Genomic DNA, 20,738 nt, shown 5'->3' on the forward strand with positions numbered 1-20,738 from the left:
GATTCAATAACTGTAGGTAATTTCAAAAAACTAAACACTGTATATCAAAACACATGTACAGTTATTGCTGGGCAGTTATACGACTGGGCAATGTGACAGTAAGAAATATATAACCCTTCTCTGCAAACCCTGCTTCTGGTAATCTAACCTGGGGATCCATCTAATCTGAAATAAAGATTCTTCCTAAATCTTATAAGCAAAGAAGATACCTCAGTATCTAAAATTAGCAATTATGATGCATAGATTATGCAGTTCTTAAAAACTGGCACAATAATTAAAGCCATGTGAAACTATCTTATCTACTTTTATATATACTTAAAAAATTTAAAGTGAACTCTTAATTCCATGAAAGGAGAATATAAACTATACATCTAAAATGCATAATAAAAGGTCCAAATAAGACTAATAAAACATGTCAAACGGGCCGGGCGTGGTGGCTCACGCCTGTAATCCTAGCTCTCTGGGAGGCCGAGCTGGGCGGATTGCTCGAGGTCAGGAGTTCGAAACCAGCCTGAGCAAGAGCGAGACCCCGTCTCTACTATAAATAGAAAGAAATTAATTGGCCAACTAATATATATATGTATATAAAAAAATTAGCCGGGCATGGTGGCGCATGCCTGTAGTCCCAGCTACTTGGGAGGCTGAGGCAGAAGGATTGCTTGAGCCAGGAGATTGAGGTTGCTGTGAGCTAGGCTGACGCCATGGCACTCACTCTAGCCTAGGCAACAAAGCGAGACTCTGTCTCAAAAAAAAAAAAACCATGTCAAACGGCAAATTAACCACAAAAAAAAAGTACACTATTTGGGAAAAATGTATTTTTACTTTCTGATAACATTTCCCCTTGTTATACATATCCTTAGAAGGTACAGAATACTACCTACTTAATTTTATGTTGCCTGATTTAGCACATTTCATGTAAAATTAACTTAAACATTTTGTTTGGGGCAATTAAGAAAGTTAAGAATGCATGTTTAATTCCCAAATATTCTATTTATAGCTTAGTCTAGTTTTTCATAAGTAACGGATTATGGCTCAAAGTCTACAGAGACAGCTATAATTCGATAAAAACTCACAACCCCCCCAACCTTTTCTGCCTCAGAAATAGCCCTTTTGGCATGTTATATCCACATCAAATAACCTATAATGCCAAAAACTATTACTCCATACAACCCCTACAGTGCTGCCTACAATATAAACTTTAAAGATACAATGCCACAGAAAGGCCTATCATTTACACAAACACACCTGACAAATTCCTATCTTCCTCCTGAGGATAAAGTAACTTCCCTTTTAAACAAAGAAAATACATCTCCTAACATGAAACTTCTCTGTTCATGGCAAGGTCTTGTACTGCTCCAATAAATAAAACAACTTCTTGTCTTACCTTGGCAGCCTCTATGTTGAGCATGTAGTATCGGAGAAGCTCTGTCAGCTTTAAATCTTCATCTGATGAGACTCGACCCTCTACTTTCTATTTAAAAAAGTAAAGGTCACCATCAAGGCAGAAATCTACAGATTATAAAATATGTATTATAAAGACTGACACAAAAATCCTTACCCTAAGTTTTTCAAATAGCTCAGCAACCTTCAATAGGTACCTGAAAATATACACATAATTGTGGTTTAAGGTTTTAAATAAACTATGAAATATGATCTTATCAACACTCTAAGATATGAATGAATAAACTCAGAAGTCCTAGCCTTTAGCACTTTAAAATAGTGCTTTCATTCCAACTGGCCTAGCACAGTAGAGAGAGAATGGTCACTGTGTCACCCAGTGGCACCTCTCTTGGTGGCCTTTTAGTCATCTTGCCATGTGACCAGGATAATTCTTATCAGACACAATGCTGTATTAACCAAGGTCAGGTTCTAACGAACTACCCCTGTGGCCATCACAGCTATAAAATACGCTACTGCTTCATTTGTCTTCTTTTTTTTTTTTTTTTTTTTTTTTTGAGACAGAGTCTTGCTTTGTTGCCCAGGCTAGAGTGAGTGCCGTGGCGTCAGCCTAGCTCACAGCAACCTCAAACTCCTGGGCTCGAGTGATCCTTCTGCCTCAGCCTCCCGGGTAGCTGGGACTACAGGCATGCGCCACCATGCCCGGCTAATTTTTTATATATATATCAGTTGGCCAATTAATTTCTTTCTATTTATAGTAGAGACGGGGTCTCACTCTTGCTCAGGCTGGTTTCCAACTCCTGACGTTGAGCAATCCGCCCGCCTCGGCCTCCCAAGAGCTAGGATTACAGGCGTGAGCCACAGCGCCCGGCCTTCATTTGTCTTCTGCCGTTAACTTGACTTTCAATTTCAAATCAGAAGTAATACCACCTGTTATTTCAAGCCTAGGTATTAAGCAAAATACTGTCTTACACCAGAAATGCCCAGGAGGGAGAGCTGTGAAAAACATATATAAAAATAAGTACAAGATCAGACTGAGGTGATTATAGTATTTTCACGACCACCACAACCAAACCAATAAAGTCCAGGACACTATGAGGCAAATGACAAGCACCAAAAGTGCCAAAAGATAAAAGGTAAATTTCTCTCAAAGACAAGTCCAAAATTAAAACTGAGACATTTAAGTTTGACAGAAATAAAGGCTTTGGCAACAGCTATCAAATTTGTTCATCTACAGAAGAGCTTTCTAAGTCCCCTACTGCCTTAGAAGTGTCTTAAGTACTGAGGATATAAGATGTGAGAGCTGAAGACTTTCCTTAATGAGCTTGTATCTCCTATCTCATCTACAAAGCAGAACTGAAACTATGTAGCCATTACTTATTATTCTTACAAGTATACACTCAGCACCATAAGTATACTTCAATTAAGTAATAGCAAATGCTTTTCCAACAAAAACTTACTTTTTGATGACCGTGGGCTCTTCCAAAGCCAGGCTATGCAAGCAGGCTGCAGTGTGGATATAGTCATCAGCAACATCTGCAGAAACAAGGATAGTCCTTTTTAGAGGAACAAAGCCAGACACATTAGCAAAGCTCTAAGTAGCCAGGGAATGAATGGTACTTACTTTTATGAGATCTGGTCATTTTGTCAGCTTTTACACAGGAATCCTTGATCCTATTGTAATAATTAATAAGGAAGTTCTTCTCTTGCTCAAAGAAGTCATCTACCTCCTAAACGGAGGAAAAAAAGAAATTTAAGAACTAGACAATTCAAGAATGTGAATATATATATTTTGTATTAGAATTACACAAATTTATAACACACTATTTCATAACCAAGACTGGTAAAAATCAAGGGCTGGCAGGAACTGTCAACAGAGGGAACCATTTTGAAGGACAATTGGCAATGGCCAATAAAACCCTGGTACCCTAGGACCCAGCAATTTCTACCACTAGTGCAGTGGTTGTAAGTGGGAACCTGCCACCTAGCCTTGGATACCTGCATCTGTGTGTAGGTGTTTCCCCCAGCCAATCTGGTTGGTTTTAGACTGGGAGGCAATACTGACATCTGATAGGCACTGGCCATGGATGCCAAACATCCCATAATCCCAACCTATAGTGAGTTGTATAATTATTTCATTACATATTACAATGTAATAATAGAAAGTGCACAATAAATGTTAATGTGCTCGAATCATCCTCAAATTACGCTCCCCCAGCCCCCTGGTCCACGGATATAGTCTTCCATGAAAATGGTCCCTCATGCCAAAAAGTTTAGGGACCACTGCATAATACATAGATAGAGGACAGTCCAAAGTATCTTAAACTGGGCCAAGAATAGTCCAAAAGTTTCCAAATTTCTGACAATGTCCTCTCTACTTAGCACCTGGATTCTGGATTCCCTACTCAAGTCCTAGACTTGCAAAGCCAGACACCAGGTATTAATAAAGCTAACTTAGTTAAAAAGGAAAGGGAAGGCCTGAGGTGTGAAGAAATAGATGACACCTATGAGGGTAATGAGAGACTTGCATATTCATTTTTATTTTCTATTAATAGCACTATTCAATAGAAATGTATGAGCCACATGTACCATTTAAACATTTTCTGGTAACCTCACTCTGAGGTAAAAAGAAACAGGTAAAATTAATTGTAATAACATTTACCACACTATACATATATATAGAAAAAATGAGCCGGGCATAGTGGCACATGCCTGTAGTCCCAGCTACTCGGGAGGCTGAGGCAGAAGGACTGCTTGAGCCCAGGAGTTTGAGGTTGCTGTGAGCTAGGCTGATGCCACGGCACTCTAGTCCAAGCAACAGAGCCGGACTCTGTCAATCAATCAATCAATCAATCAATCAATCAATCAATCAAATTCAGTTCCTTAATTGTGCCAGCTAAGCTATATGCCAAGCATTCACTTGTCACCTCTGGCTGGTGGCCACCACAGTGAACAGTGTAGTTCTGGAGAATGGCGTAAAACAATCTCACAGCTTATTTTTTTAAAAAAATTAATTAACCTCTCTCCTTACAGAAAAATGAAGATACAAGTGTCAAAAGGTTCCTGCCACCTCTCTGGGGATCATGAACAAGGTGCTTTGTGAAAACTGAGTAAGTAGATGAAAATGACCAAAATTTGAAGAAAACTTACACTTCTTAAAAGTTAACCATTTGTATCACAAATAGTCTCTTCCAATGACATAAAAGGTCACCTATTCCTCTAAATCAAGAATTTTCTCAAACAGCCAAAAGCCACTTACCTTAACTCCAGAAAAAAGGACTTCATCAGCACTTTTCACTACACTTTTAAAAAAACCACCAAACATCTCTTTGGTATTTTTCCGTCTAACACTGAGCTAAAGGAAAAAAAATTCCAAAAGAACATTTTATCATATTTTCCCAGGTTCTCTTAAAGAAATTATGATTAACATTCCAAGTAATCTTTTTTATTAGTATAGGCACATGTATAAGATACCTTTAATTCTCTCTTAACCACCAAATCTAAAACATAAGGAAAAACCTCCTAAACATAGGCTACCTCATTCTAAAAGGCTAACTTAAGAGATATTTTGAAAAACTGTCTAGGCATTTTGTCTTAGTGGCTTTTAAATCCTTGGTAGAATTATTGTCCTGTTCTATCCACACTGTCTAGCTTCACCAGACAGAAGACACTGAAAAAATTTCTAAATTGGAGCTTTCTCACATAATATTAAGTAGCAAGAAAAACAAACAAACATACAAGTCTCCTTTCTACAAAAACAGTAGCCAGGAAGAAAACAGCCAGGTGCCATGGCTCAAGCCTGTAAGCCCAGCAACTAAGAAAGCTAAGGCAAGAGAATCACCAGAAGCCAGGAGGTCAAGACCCGCCTGGGCAACAGATCGTGTTCGCATCTCTACAAAAAGTTTAAAAATTAGTTAGGGACAGTGGCACACCTCTGTAATCCCAGCTACTTGGGAAGATTGCTTGAGCCCAGATTTTAAGGCTGCAGAGTGCTGATTACACCATCGCACCCTAGCCTGGATGAGAGAGCAAATACCCTTTTCTCTTAAAGAAAAAAATAAAATAAAAAAAGATCAATTTACGTTCACTCTAACAAACCCCAACAGAACTGAGTGAGAAAACTAATCTTTGGAAGGGTAAAAAAGTCAAAATTTTCTTTAAGCAGAGTTTCACAAAAATGGCACACGATAAATCTATTGGCTGGGGGGAAGAGCATCTAAAGAGGTTCCACTGTATAAGAAATTTAGAACTTATAGACTATTTTTCAAAAAGTATAAAGTATTTTGTTAAAGTCTTAAAACATTTTTAACTATATCATGGAAATGAAATTAAAATGTCTTACATCCTGATCATATTCTAGGAAAACATGAAAGTTGCGATCTTTACTGAGAACAGGGTGAGAAGAAAGCCGCTGAAGAAAGACTTCATGGGAGGATACAGTCTTCTTAAAGACAGCGAGATATTCACTGAAAAGAGACACACACAGCATTCAGTTGGCATGGCTCAATACCTGACCAATACCACTCTCACTAACCCTACGGTTCTGCTGGTGCCACTACTACATGAAATACGCAACTAGATCAAAACTATTTTGGTATAACCTGGTATCTAGTTAGGCATAAGGCAGTTGCCATTTTGGAATCTGTGGAATGAACCAATGGAGGAAAAGTGATGTTACAGCTGGATTTAATGGATCAAGTTTGAGAGCCCCTAAAACTCCATGCAATTACTGCTATTATTTAGCAGCCACAAAACATTCGTTTCTATAGAACAATGAAATCCCTTTAATTCTGCCGCCATGTGTGCAGCGTGACTCTAACAAAGTTTGGAATTAGCAGAAATTATAAAGCAGCTGTATCTCAATTTAGACATTTAAAGATCACTTTAAACCTCCCAACTGTAGAAACTTGGGTGTGTTGTGTTCAGTGCTTTACCCCTAGAACTGGTCATGATAGGCACTCACGTGTGTGCTAAATGACTCAATGCCTGGAGTGTAAGCACTGCCCTAGATAATATGGGCTTGGGCAGGGCAGCTGATGATGGAAGAGGGGAGGGGTGAATGTTTTTGAACCAAGAAAAGAAAAGTTCAAGGATGGTTTAACAAAAAACTTTTTAAAAATCCAATTTTGTTTGAAATAATTAAGTGACAACCAGATTTTAATATGCTGCCTATAGAGCTGGACTTCTTTTTGAGACAGGGCCTTCTCCCTCCGTCACCAAGGCTGGAGTACAGTGGTGTCATCATAGCTTACTGCAGCCTCAACTCCTGGGCTCAAGCGATCCTCCTGCCTCAGCCTCCCAAGTAGGTGGGAGTACAGGTGCACACCACCACGCCCAGCTAATTTTCCTATTTTCTGTAGAGGTGAGGTTCCACTCTTGCTCAGGCTAGTAAGACTTCCTCTTTCAAGCCATCCATGTGGTTATTCAGAATGCTGCTTTGTAACTGTACTCGCTACAATCTAGTTTCTCCTATTCTAGTAACCAAACTTCAAAAGAAAATCTGTATATCATGAGCAGCTTAAAAAGTAATTTCTAAAGACACAAAGGTTTATTTCTTCACTATGCCAGACCAGCATTCCCTAGTGAGTATGGACTAGTTTTTTAGGGTAAAAAAGGTCTATCTAGTAGTGTCAATGGCCTCTGAACTCAATATACAAAGATAAAGACCATGTCCCACCTAACCTCTGCAAAATGTAGTTTTATAAAACACAGTAGGCAACTAATTAACAGCTATACTTTTAATTAGGTTCTTGTACTTATTTCTGTACACAGCACCATTATTCTACTTTCCAAAAGACAGGGCTGGGTGGGCACAGTGGCACACATAGCCCTGTGATCCCCGCTACTCAGGAAGCTGAGGTGGGAGGATCACTTGGGCCCCGAAGTTCAAGACCAGCCTCAGCAACATAGCAAAATCACATCTCAAAAAATAACTGAAAGATAAAGCCCACTAAGAAAATGCACTTACGCTTCCAGTTCTTGTTTCATCTTGGCAAATTCTTCTTTGGTCATAGACCCTTCACCCTCTCCCAATTTCTGCATCTTCTCTCGAGGGCTGTCAAAGTCGGGCTTTGTAGGAGCAGGTGGAATCTGCAGCAGAGGCAGGCAACTCATAAGCCTCCAGGCCCAGCAGTGATGTTCTAGTTTGTGCCATATGCAACTCCTGTAAGTTTTGGTGCACAGGAGGCAGCTATGCAAGCGGAGCTGTCTAAATACTATTTTTCTCTTAACCTTATTCCTTCTAGCCATTTAAAAGAAGCGTCCCCCTCAGAGTCGGGCACTCATTTTGACTGTAATCACCTGCTCACTTTACCTGTTACAGACAAGTGGTAGATCACAGCAGTGTCTATACTGCTTCAATATTGGCCCAAAACTAGTATCATCAATGCTAAAAACTAATGATTAGCCATCAAGATTATGAAGTTTCCAGGCTTCAAAAGGAATTTCCTAATTCCAAAGGATAATCAAGATTTTAATTATGAATGAACAGAACATTCCTAAACACAAGCTTCAGTACTAATTTTGTTTAATTATTAAGCAATCATCATTTGGGCAGACTCCTCAGTATGCCTGGCAGGACAATAAAGACATACTTCAATTTCCCTTAAAATCACCCAAGTCTTGGTTCCAGCAGCCAAGAATTAACTGAAAACTGCCTCCCTCCTTACTCCTTGAAAAATCTCTTCTACCACCAATACTGAGGTGTCCTGGAAATCAATTCTACCATACCGGGAAGAAAACACCAGAGGAAAAAAAACAAACCTATGGGTAGGTATAACTTAAATCATTAAACTATTTACCCTCTTACGATGTACAGAACTATGTTTCAATTCATAGCTATAATATATTCTTCACATATTTTAGACTTTACCAGTAACCGAGTTAGCAAATACCCTAGTAGGCAGATGAAATCAGACTTTTCATAATCCATTATGGTGCGGGCAGAAGTCTCTTTAAACAAAATGAATAGCAAGGTAGAAGAAAACTAGGGTAATTATTTGATTTTTCTAAAGTGTACTCACAATAAAGCCAGCATAGTCTGTTGTTTCAATCAGAGTGTCATGTAGCCACACAAAGTCCTCATGTTGCCTTGTAACAGAAAACTCTGGGCTCTGAAACGCAGGCAGTGTGGTCTGTAAAGAAAGGAGGGAGAAATTAACTGGTTACCATTACTTTTAGATTAGGTGGCTCGGGTTTCCTGGGCTGAACAACGGAAAAATTCTCAATAAAACATCACAATAAGATCCAATAAAGAACAATGCAATAATACAGGATCTCTCCTTGCTACTATTAAAGCCTCAACTAAGATTCAACCTAGTCTCTAAGGCATTCTTTTCACAAAGCTTCACCTTTCTGAAGCTTGCAATGAACATCCAAAGAGGCAAGAGACTATCAGAAAAAGTTAAGTTCCAGGAAGTTAACCCTAATTTTATTTCTGAAAAAGTCTGAACTTACCCCAGTTATAGCAAAAAAGAAAGTATATTACAGTTTAAAAAAAATCTTAGCCACAGTTTACTACTGCTCTGGAAATTGTCCTTGCCTTCCCTTTTATTCCAGTGAATGCTTATTTCACCTTCTTTGATCAGATTAACCCAGGCAGAGAATCACGTGGACAGTCTTTACACAGTCTCCTGTATAACTGAGGTATGCTAACCAAGCCACCAAGGCATTAAGGAAAAAACTGTGGGGGGAGGTCCTTCCAACTTAGTAAATATGAAAAACAGGCCACAGACAGGTATTTCCCTTAGATGCAAATTAAAAACAAAGGTGGAAGATGTGAGCTGCCTAGGTAGATGGTCCACCTACTGCTTCACCTTGCCTAGTACACTTTCCCATGAAACAGAGTACAAGACACATAAGATCTGCAATACCTACAACCCTAGGGCTCTGCCACAGTAGAAATGCTGAAGCCCTTGTCTTATGCAAGTAAGACTGATAAGTGAGGTCCCCCAGTTAGCAACAGTGCTACATTATAAATAAATAGCAACCATTTCAGCTCAGGAAATCTCTTCTCTCATCCACTGTAACTAATAAGGCTAATACAACCTAGCACTGTTTGTATTGCAAAGTCATTCTGTCACTTACCTTGGTGTGCACTGTAAATTTAACCTTATCTCTCTCACTGAGAGCATCAGGTATGTCGATCTGAAGCGAAGGATCAATGTTCAGGTCCACAGACACAGATCTCAGCTGAAATACATTTTTGAGTATTAGTCTCAAATTCACTTGGCCCTAAAAATTATCCTTCCAAAAATAGGAAGTAGTTACTGAAAAGAAGTTTATATATAAAGTCTACAGATAAAGCTTACATACAGAACAAAGTCATGAGACATCTCTAAGCTTATCTGAAACTGAGAGAAAACTGCTCTTCAAATGCATAGGTGTACCCGAAGTATTCCTATAATCTGAACAAAGCAACTGTTCTAATTCTAATGCCATGTATACATTGCGCATTTTTACGTCTACATGAAAAACAGATTTCGCCAAGTACTAAGGCTTGAACTAGACAGAATAAAATCCAGAATTTTTAACATAAATGTCATAATACAAAGAACATTTAAGAAGCATTAACCAGACCACACAAATATCTGAAAGGAAAAACCTGGGGGGTGGCACAGAGAACAATCATGCATAGTGTAAGATCCTGGGTGATAAATAAGAGTGGATCTATTTATGTTCAGGTACTGTTTCAAAAAGCTAAGAAATCTAGATAGGATGGGTGAATTACAAAAACTAAACATGGCTTTAATCTCACTATGGTTACATATGAGTGACAAATGTGAGCTCAGCCCTGGAAAGAAAATTAACTGATTTTGTGAGCTGGAAATTCAGAGGGAAAGATGTCCAACTCCATTTTTGCCAGTCCAAAAAACCCAAAAACAAAACAAATCCTTTTAAAGTATATGGAAAGAACACAGTGAAAGCACCAATAGGAACTGGGCTATCAGGGAAAACTGGTTAAAATGGTTTTCCTACTGAATTTAAAACAAGGTAAAGTCCTTAATTCTTAAAGCAGACAAGTTGGTGGCCTATTTTAAAGCCTGACACAAGAGGCATGAGGGACTCATGAAGAAGCATGTAGTTTCTCCATTCCTCCTCATACTGTAACCAGCACTAAAGTAAAATTGTCATAAACTCTAGATTACTCAACACAGGGAAAATTTCAAGTGAAGATTAGAGTTAAGAGGATGAAGTATTTCCCTATAACTAAATTTCTAGGCTGGGCACAGTGGTTCACGCCTATAATTCTGGCATTTTGGGTGGCTGAGGCAGGAAATATATTTGAGGCCAGAAGGTCGAGGTCACAAGTGAGCTATGATCATGCCACTGCACTCCACCCTGGGCCAGAGCAAGACCCTGTCTCTAAAAAAATTTTTTAAATTTCCCTGTGTATTATTTTCTTCAAAATAAAGTTTAAGTGCAGAAAAGGAGGAAACTAAACAAAGCGAAAAAGAAAAGCAAAATAAAGCTTAAGAAGTGTTGAATTCAGGCTGGGCGCAGTGGCTCACGCCTGTAATCCTAGCTCTCTGGGAGGCCGAGGCAGGCAGATCGTTTGAGTCCAGGAGTTCAAAACTAACCTGAGCAAGAGCGAGACCCCATCTCTACTATAAATAGAAAGAAATTAATTGGCCAACTAATATATATAGAAAAAATTAGCCGGGCATGGTGGCATATGCCTATAGTCCCAGCTACTTGGGAGGCTGAGGCAGTAGGATCCCTTGAGCCCAAGAGTTTGAGGTTGCTGTGAGCTAAGCTGACACCACGGCACTCACTCTACCCTGGGCAACAAAGTGAGGAAAAAAAAAAAAAAAAAGTGTTGAATTCAACCTCTAAAACTTGCAAAACAGCCCAATCAGCTACAGAAAGACTAAATATATTCATTAAAAATGCAAGTATTACTTCTCTCTCCCATTGTATCTTACAAGTTTTTAAGTACTTCCCTTTTTCTGTAAGCACTATCAGTAAAAAATAATAATTATGAGAACCGAAGTAGCCCTGTAACAATGGCTTTCTTCTAAGAAATAAGCTTCAAATTGTCACCAGAACTTGGTTTTATTAAAAATATCAGCTATTTAGTAGGATTACATTATGCTTAACAATAGTCCTGACATCTCAACTAAGTACTTTTCCTTCCAACTGAATTTATGACTCCTATGAAATATCTGCTTGTTTGGCTTAATTTTTACATGTTCATTTATGAGATCTCTGCAAAGAAAGATAAAGCTTCAAGGTCAGGGATACTCTAACTGTAACTGTAGCTCTAGCATATTTCTTGATAAAAGCTTCCTCCTCCTGATAAGTTACCACTGGGCAAAGATAGCCTTCAAAAATATCAAGATATAAACTGAAATGTGATTGCCAAGAAACACTGACCATTCTACCAATTTTATGCTTATCTGCCAGGGTCAGGCAAGTCCAAGTACAGGAATAAAGAGGACCAGATGTTAAGTGACAATGGACATCAGTGAGAGATGGGACAACTCATAGGATGAGTCTAAGGTGTATTTCACAATTCCTTAGATTCCATTTCCTAAAGTCAGAAATCCCAGTTTCTAGTACTTCCCAACTTAATGTGCTGACAATTCCACTTCAGCTCACTGCAAGCTGAGCAAACTATGAGCCTGAAACTCCACATGGGCTACCTTTGGAATTAGGGTGGGAGGTCCCAAGGGAGATGTAATCAGTTAAATGAGGTTCATGTAAGCACTACAATGGACGCTACCAGCTGCTTTAGCCGCTTTTCATTCCACTGAATCTTCTGGTTTTGTCTCTTTTCCCATATTCCCAATCACGCAGACATAATACCCGAGACTGTATCTGTCTTCCTTTCTGGTCTGCATAGCAATATTTTTGTAGTAAAAGAGAGTGATGAAGACACAAAGGAATAAAGAAAACAACTAGGTTTTGAAAGACTACTTCTATAGCAGGGTATCAAGCATCCCAGCTTCTCCAGCAGCCATTTTTGCCTGGACATTTCACCCTACAAAGGGATTCAAACAAAAATCCAACCACTTGACATGACAGTCTTAACCACCAAATAAGCAAGTAACACACAACAGTCTGTATTTTGGCCTTTAAGAATTATCTGAGAGAATACTGGCAAAAAGTTGTGAAATGCTTAGAGCTCCTATGTCAGCATTTGTGTCCCCACTCCGGAAGCACCAAGCATGATTAAAAGTTCAGCATTCCTCTTTATGCTTTGACAACAAAACCAACACCCCACAGTCCCATGCCATAGTACTTGCTAAATAAAACCCCAGGCTCCAAAGTATATAAGGAGTAGGTGGCACTCTTCCCCTTTCACCCACCGCTATCCCCTAATCTTGAAGCACAGAGTACTGCTTAGCCCTGATGGTCAACACTGAGTCTCTGACTTGGGCCACAGAATGGATTTAAGTTTTAAAACTGACTTTTACAGATTTCCCTAGAAACCACTGCATCACATATCCAAAGTTTTAGATGGAGGTTCAGCTCCCAACATACTTTTGTCCTACCAAATCAATCCCTATAATAAAGAGTACAATTACTCTTGTTGCAGTAAGAAGAAATAAGGGGCAAACATGCATTGCTTCATTTAGAAGACACATTTTTAACTGCTTTAAGAAATCTGAATGCTTTTGGCAAAAGAACTAAGGCACTTCCTTGAAAGGAGAAAAACTGTTACGAGATCCCTATGCATTTTCTCACCTGTTCATCAGCTTCACTTTGGCACAAAACTTAATACCACCAGCAAAGCTCCCTCTTCAAAAGGGTTAATGGCTCACATGGCAAAGGGCACCTAGTGACTACACAACACAAAAGGCAAGACTCTCTGAAATTTGAAAACCATAAGGGGAACAAAAAAAATGCATACAAAAATGCAATTAATGTTGAGTTGTTATGGTGACAGCAGCCAAAATGACAAGACACAGGGAAAAAAAAAATTCCAGTCACTCCGATCTGCCAGGATGGGAGCTAGTTGAATAACTATTTAAATCTATTTAATCAGTTAATACAAAACTATTTCAAGATGTAAGAAGTTTATGCAATACACGATACTAGCCCTGCCCCTATATTTCCATGTTTATTCACATATCACAAAGGAACTACTACAGATAAAAAAGATTACTCATACACATTTTTAAGAGACAGGGTCTTGATATATTGGCTGGTCTCAAACTCCCAACCTCAAAGGATCCTCCTACTCCAGCCTCCCCAGTAACCTTATATATATTTAAAAATCTTCTAGTTGCCATTCCAGAAGCAGAAGACATGTACTCAGCCAGTAAGCTACAACAGTATGTCTTCCTTCAAACTGTTACTCTCCCCTCTAAGGATTTTTGCTTTGTTATCCTTCATCCTACCGCCTAGGGAATGAAAACTTCTCCCAGGGAGAGGGCCAATATAACAAATCATCCATGAATGGTCTGTTCACAGCATGGAGCCAAGAACCCTGCCTCCTTGATCAGATTTTCACTTTGATTACAGCAAAACAATTTCTGCTGGCAAGGTATTCACACCTTGCTAGGTTAAATACTCATTAGCAAGGAAATAAAAAAATGTTACACTACACTCAAGATTTGCATTAATTTTTGCAAATATTAAAGACCTACAGGATACATATTTACATGTATTACTTGGTTACTGTTTTAACTCACAGGAAAAAGTGCTCTAGGAAATTCTAATACCGCATCCTTCCCCAAACCCTGCTTTTATGGTTCTAGTATTGGTACTCTAAATCTGCAGCCCCCAATCCTGAGGCCCAGCACCAGTCCATGGCCTGTTAGTAAATGGGCCATGCATCACTGCCTGAGCTCTCCATCCCACCGACACTCCAACCCTAGTCCATGGAAAAACTGTCTTCCATGAAACCAGTCCCTGGTGCCAAAAACGTTAGGGACTGATGCTCTCAATTGCTACTGTTTTCTTCCATCCTGAAGATAACCAAACCAGTATCTGTATTCAATCCCAGCTTTTCATTGTGGCATGGGTCCAGAAAAACAGCTGAACTAACTTATAAGCAATATATTATTTCTGCTTTTACAGGTATACCCTCTCAACCACCCTTCCCCCAATTGGTTCTCCCTTTCTTTTCATCCAGGCAGCAATATCATATCTCAGTCCTCAACAGAACTAAGGACTTCCAAAAGATCTCAGTCTACTATCATAGATAATAGCTATAAAAGTCACACAGGTACAAGCTTAATAAAATGCTAGGCAAAGGGCTGCAGCAAGTGATCAGATTTGCACCACTCATCTTTGTGAGATGGGACCCAGAGGGACCTATCCCTGCTGACACCAACCATCCTTACCAATAGTCTACCAAGACCCAAGCAGTCGACAGTAGAACACTGCAGAGAGCAGGGCATTTGGAGGCTATGTAGCCCCAAGTTTCTAGAACAGGAACTGAGGCTTGGAAGGAGGTCAGTGCAGCGCACTCAGCGAATGGATAAACTGAATCATCATTTCACAAGGCTGCAGGTCCATGCACTGGTGGAATCTCAACAAGGAACCAGAGAGATTAAGTTGAATTACTGCCTTAAATTCATCTCATTACTAGGCACCTAAATTATTTTCAAATGAATTCATAAAGCAAAAAGGTTAAGCTGTCTATGATCTGTAAAGACCTCCTAGCAGAGAAATCCCATTGGGAATCAACACACCACTGCTACAGGGAAAGAGCACCAACACATGATGAAAACCAGAAACATCAATCACCCTCATTTAGCACTGAAGCCCTTCACCCACTATCGAACTCCATGAAGGCCCCTCCCAAAAGTTCCCTCCTATATCAACCAGACAAGCTGTTCTCCACAAAGCTGACATGTTCCTTATTACTCATGTGGATGAGGGTACTTAAGAAGATTCATGGCCTGCCCTTTATCATCACCCTGAGATGGAAAGAGGTTTTGCAACATTGGTAGAGTTATCTGAAATTAAACTTGCTGGTCATCTCAGTTTGAGGCACAAATGGCAGTATGGAGAGAAGGCTGTTTTGTGGTTGGACATTTGTTTTGAGTCTGAGGTACAGCAAATAGCAAATGTTCCAGATCATTCAGGTGTAGCACTCAGAAGGCTGAATATTACTTGTGGAAATTGCAAAGAATTTTTTAATCCCATAAAATGTTTCTACTTTAAGTTAAAAAACTTGTTTATGAAAAAAAAAAACAAAGTAGCAGTATATACTTATTATAGTAAATGTGGGTTTCCATACTTCTCTCATTCTACTTTGGAGGATGGTTACTACTAAGCATGTTTTTAAAAAGATACTTAGAATGTTAAAAAATAGAGCTTGATTAAATGGGGGCTGATCTAAGAGTTGAGTATTTGAGGAAACAGGATCATGATGTTCTTTTAAACTGGGAGTAGTGGCACACACCTGTAATCCCAGCTACTACTCCAGAGTCTGAGGGAGGAGGACCACCTGAGCTCCAAAGTTAGAGGTTAGCCTGAGCAACATGACACCTCTCTTTTAAAAAAACAAAAACAAACCCCAATGGTCATTTTATCACCCACCAGCTGCCACCTAGTACCTATCAGCACAATGTCTCAGCTTTGTAGTGCTCATCTTGAAAGATCAAGTGAAAGCCCTGAAATCAGAGCCATCTGCATTTGTACTCTTCACCATTTATCCTGCATAGAATGCTTAGGAGTGTGCCCTTCAGAAACTGAACTTTTTGGGCAAAAACTGCAAACCACAGGTTAACATAAGCAGCTATTTTGAGAAAATTACACTTTTCTTTCCAGACCACACAGGACTGACTGCCTGAAAAAGTTATGCCAATATGTAAAATGGAAAAAAGCCAAGGACCCAATTTCTAAGTTCAGTCCCATCCCTCTACCCCTCATACTGCAAATAACACTTTCTTTCCTTCTTATTTATGGTTTGCCCTGAGTTGTTGAACAGTTAAGACTATTTTCCATGTCTCTCTTTTAAGAGAGATATCTTTTCTTAAGAGTACCTCAGAGGCTGGGCTTGAGGGCTCATGCCTATCATCCCAGCACTTTGGGAGGCTGAGGCAGGACAACTGCTTTGAGCTCAAGCCCAGGAGTTGAGACCAGCCTGGGAAACACGAGACCCCATCTATACAAAAAGGCTGCAGTGAGCTATGATTGCACCACTGCACCCTAACCTGGGCAACAAGCAAAACCTCGTCTCTTTAAAAAAATTAAAAAAATAATCAAAGAAAAATAAAATAAATAAATAAAAGAGTACCTTGACGGCCTATCAGAAAATAATAAGGTATCGAAGGTAAAGAAATTGTTTTGGGGGAAAGTCAGATCATGCAAAGAACTTCTCAATTTATGCTTTTAAAAAAGCCTGTTTGCCACATTCACATGAGACAAGACATCCTGCAGCCATCTTCTTTTGTAGTTTCAAAAAGAAAAGGCAACCTTAAAATCTGTACCCTCATAATATGCCAAAATAAAAAAAAAAGAAAAAAATAAAAAAAAAAAAAAGAAAAGGCAGAACCTTACAAACCTCTGAAATAAGTCTCTTCTAAAAATTGGGATCGTTAAGTTACATTGTTTCACTAAATACTAATTTTACTGCACCTTTCTTTGACCACTGGCCATTTGAGAAATCAAGGGTCCCGACCTACACAATTGTTCTCACCTAATTTGCTAAAGCAACAAGGCTCTGATAATAAAAACAGAATTTTAAATCAAGTTCCTCTCAATAGCATGTTTCTCAGTGAACTTCAATTCTAGCCCACCATGCTTTACAAGTACTGTGGCACAAGCAGCTCAGGTTTCTTATGTCCATAGCTGGCACTTCACTCACAAGCACAGTAAGTACACAGCTGCCCCTTAAAACCCTGACTGCCCAGAACTCCCTGATGAAAACCCTTTTATCTCCTCTTGATAAGGTTCCTCAATATTGGTGTAAAATATTCAACAATGCTTATTTCATGTGGCATTTCTTTAGGCAAGAAATTATTGATCACAGACCTGGAAAAATTTGTAACTGGCATAATACCACAACTTGACCCCACCCATACCACACCATTTTAGAAAGAAGTCAGTTTCAACCAGTGATTTTCTTTCTTTCTTTCTTTTTTTTTTTTTTGAGACAGAGTCTCACTCTGTTGCCCTGGCTAGAGTGCCATGGAGTCAGCCTAGCCCACAGCAACCTCCAACTTCTGGGTTCAAGTGATCCTTCTGCCTCAGCCTCCCGAGTACCTGGACTACAGCCACTATGCCCGGCTAATTTTTTCTATATATTTTTGGCTGGCCAATTAATTTGTTTCTATTTTTAGTAGACACAGGGTCTCTGCTCTTGCTCAGGCTGGTTTCGAACTAACTGCTGACCTTGAGCGATCCACCTGCCTTGGCCTTCCAGAGTGCTAGGATTACAAGTCAACCAGTGATTTTCAAACAGGGACCATAGTCTCTCCACCAGCCCCCCAGGACATTTCTGACAATCTCTGCAGATATTTTTGACTATTCCAACAACAGGAAGGGAGGAGATGGTCAGCTGATAGAGGTCAGGAATGTTGCTAAACACCCTACATTGCACAGGATAATCCCCAAGAAGAAAAAATGGTCAGGCCCAAAATGTCAACAGTGCTTAGATTGGGAAACCCTCTTTTAAACTACAGCTCTAGATTAGTTAGTCAACACTAGATCTCACCAAATACGAATTTAGATCTTAAAAGTAAAATCTAGAAAATCCTTATAGCCTCTTGGCCATTTCTACCTACAGCCAAAAAATGTGAGCAGATCACGACCTGCTAAAGTAGTTTCCACAAATGGGGACCTTAAGACACTGTGTGCAAGTTACTGAACCAGAACCAAGGTGTGGGCAGCTTTGGTAAGTTATACTTCCTTATTTTAAAAAAGAAAAAAATCACGAGTATAGCATAAAACTTCAGTCTACGATATTTGGTTATTTGGATTTGCTAACAAACTGCAGGACACTCTTTCATCCTAGCTGATAGAGACACCAGTGCCCCTTGAGGCAGCTTCCATCAGCATAAAAACCCACAAAAATCTTTTTACCTGCAAAACAGAGCAGCAGCATTTAAGTGATAACGTTAATGACTGGGTATGAGAAGGACAGACACCATCTAACAAAACCCATGTAACCAACTAGTAAAAGTTAAGGCCAGGTTGTTATTGTCAAGGAAGAACCCCTCATTAAAAATTGCACTATGGCCGGGCGCTGTGGCTCACGCCTGTAATCCTAGCTCTCTGGGAGGCCGAGCCGGGCGGATTGCTCGAGGTCAGGAGTTCGAAACCAGCCTGAGCAAGAGCGAGACCCCGTCTCTACTACAAATAGAAAGAAATTAATTGGCAAAATAATATATATAGAAAAAATTAGCCGCGCATGGTGGCCCATGCCTGTAGTCCCAGCCACTTGGGAGGCTGAGGCAGAAGGATTGCTTGAGCCCAGGAGTTTGAGGTTGCTGTGAGCTAGGCTGACAGCCACGGCACTCATTCTAGCCTAGGCAACAAAGTGAGACTCTGTCTCAAAAAAAAAAAAAAAAAAAATTGCACTATGCTGGGAAGGATTACCACCTAGCCTTTTCAAGTGCTGGGAAAGGTAAGAACAGGTTTCAACCTCCTTGCAGGACTTTTCCCTTCCATGTGCTCAATTTACTTCAGTCCATTTACAGTCATAAAGCAGAGGAATCTAAAGAATCTTTAGAATCAAAGAAAAGTCCCAGGAGGCAGTCAGGTCTCCAACACCTACAAACAATGCTGTTGTGCTCAATTCGCCACAGGTTTTGTTAGACTAAAGGGAACATGACTCAACCCCAGAGAAAGACCCCCAAGACACACAGTAAATTTGTGAGTGGGTACCTAAATACAGTGCCCAACTATTTAATGACTTTTGGGAAAGAGGCGGCCTGTAGAACCCAGAAAGTAAAAGATGACTGGAGATAGAGGTAACTTATTTTTAGAACAAGGTTCTTTCTGCCTAATCCCCAATGATTTCTGCCTACCCACTAAAAATCCCAGACATATGAGAACTCTCATCCTGTCAACATGAGAGAGGGCAGTTTCTTAGGTACCACAAAGGTGGAACCTAATGGTGCCAGACTTCGTAAAACCCAAGTTTTCTACATTTGAAGTTCAAAATACAATTTTTCCCATTAGTAGAGGACTAGATAAGAACCAAACCAAACATGGAACTGTTTTCTGAGAAACTCCAACATCTTGGGCTAAAAGATGTTACAAAATGGAAGTGTCCTGCTACCAGACACAGCTCTCTTCAGTTTTGCAGAATTAGTCAAAATGAGTATTGTACTAGCATTCAAAATCTTAATCAATTATGCTTTCTACCTTGCTGCCAGGTCTTAACCCCATCCTCATAAGAATCGCAAACCAAAGTAAATAATCAGAACATTTAAACTTAAACATTTTAAGTAGAAATGAAAACGACTTCAGTTAACTAATAAAACTGTATTACAGCTAGAAGAGTTTGTCCAAGACTTGGCCTCCTCTTATTATTTCATACTTGACCCAAACTCTTTTGGTTAACTGTAAAACCAGAGATATGATCCACCACAGCACAGTATTAGTATCAGCAGAGAAGAAATAAAATGAAGCCACATGTTAGGGTAATATTTTACTTTTATCTCCTTATTTATGTAATTTAAAAAATCAGAAGGAAAACAATGCTACATAGTCCTCTTCACTACAGATAAGGACAAAGTTCTGGTAGCCTCTAAAACTAGGAGGCAGGAAATAGCCTTCATAACCTTCCTCCAATTTTCCTGGAGGGTCAGGATGGGGAAATCATTCTAAAAACCAGTTGCAATATACTGTACTAATAAACAAGGAGGTAGATTGAGGCAATCAAGTCCTTTTACGAAGCTGATTCTGGATCAAGAGAGCTAGAAAAAAGAATCCACCAGAAAACAAACTGCTATCAAAATTCCTACCCAGTATCTACACTTTAGGGAGAAACTACCTAAAGAATAATAGTCTCAAGTTCTCACCTTCAGTTTTAGTAAGAAACTTCAACTTTTAAAGAGATATCCCAACCAAGATCGCCCATGTATAAAACTCTATTTCAGCAACTAACAAAACAACGGATTTTCTTGTTGGAACAGTCTAGCCACTTTGGAACTTTCGTTTTAATAACTAGAAGATTCTATCATGGTGCTTTTCACTTTCAAAGAGGTATAAATTTTTAAGATGGTTCCAAGCTACTTAAATTTTAGGCAGCCCTGTACTTTCAGATTTTACATGTCGACATCCTGCACACAGGGTTGTGGCTTGCAACCTGTATCACAGCAAAACTAACAAGACTTTAAATTTAAAAGACCAATAAAAGAACGGAGACTTCTCACTGAATCTTTAATCGACTATGATAACCACAGTTTATTGCACTAATAATCTTTTAGACC

At 39.4% G+C, this 20,738-nt stretch overlaps 1 protein-coding gene and 1 non-coding gene across 2 annotated transcripts in view; both read right to left on the reverse strand.

Moving 5' to 3' along the window:
• LOC105879710 (sorting nexin-5) overlaps window positions 1-20,738 on the reverse strand; it is a 28,002-nt gene that overhangs the window by 6,419 nt on the left and 845 nt on the right. The window contains exons 2-10 of the mRNA XM_012780143.2: window positions 9,484-9,588; window positions 8,421-8,531; window positions 7,367-7,488; window positions 5,741-5,864; window positions 4,658-4,753; window positions 3,023-3,128; window positions 2,859-2,934; window positions 1,559-1,598; window positions 1,385-1,471 (exon numbers count right to left, since the gene is read on the reverse strand). Of these exons, the coding sequence (XP_012635597.1) occupies window positions 1,385-1,471; window positions 1,559-1,598; window positions 2,859-2,934; window positions 3,023-3,128; window positions 4,658-4,753; window positions 5,741-5,864; window positions 7,367-7,488; window positions 8,421-8,531; window positions 9,484-9,588 (867 nt within the window). The remainder of the gene's footprint in view (window positions 1-1,384; window positions 1,472-1,558; window positions 1,599-2,858; window positions 2,935-3,022; window positions 3,129-4,657; window positions 4,754-5,740; window positions 5,865-7,366; window positions 7,489-8,420; window positions 8,532-9,483; window positions 9,589-20,738) is intronic.
• Window positions 14,613-14,849, reverse strand: LOC142861513 (small nucleolar RNA SNORD17). The gene has a single exon (XR_012912738.1). It is a non-coding gene; the product is annotated as a small nucleolar RNA SNORD17 (small nucleolar RNA).

Source organism: Microcebus murinus, chromosome 16, assembly GCF_040939455.1.
Source record: "Microcebus murinus isolate Inina chromosome 16, M.murinus_Inina_mat1.0, whole genome shotgun sequence".
In the NCBI taxonomy this organism is placed as follows: domain Eukaryota; kingdom Metazoa; phylum Chordata; class Mammalia; order Primates; family Cheirogaleidae; genus Microcebus; species Microcebus murinus.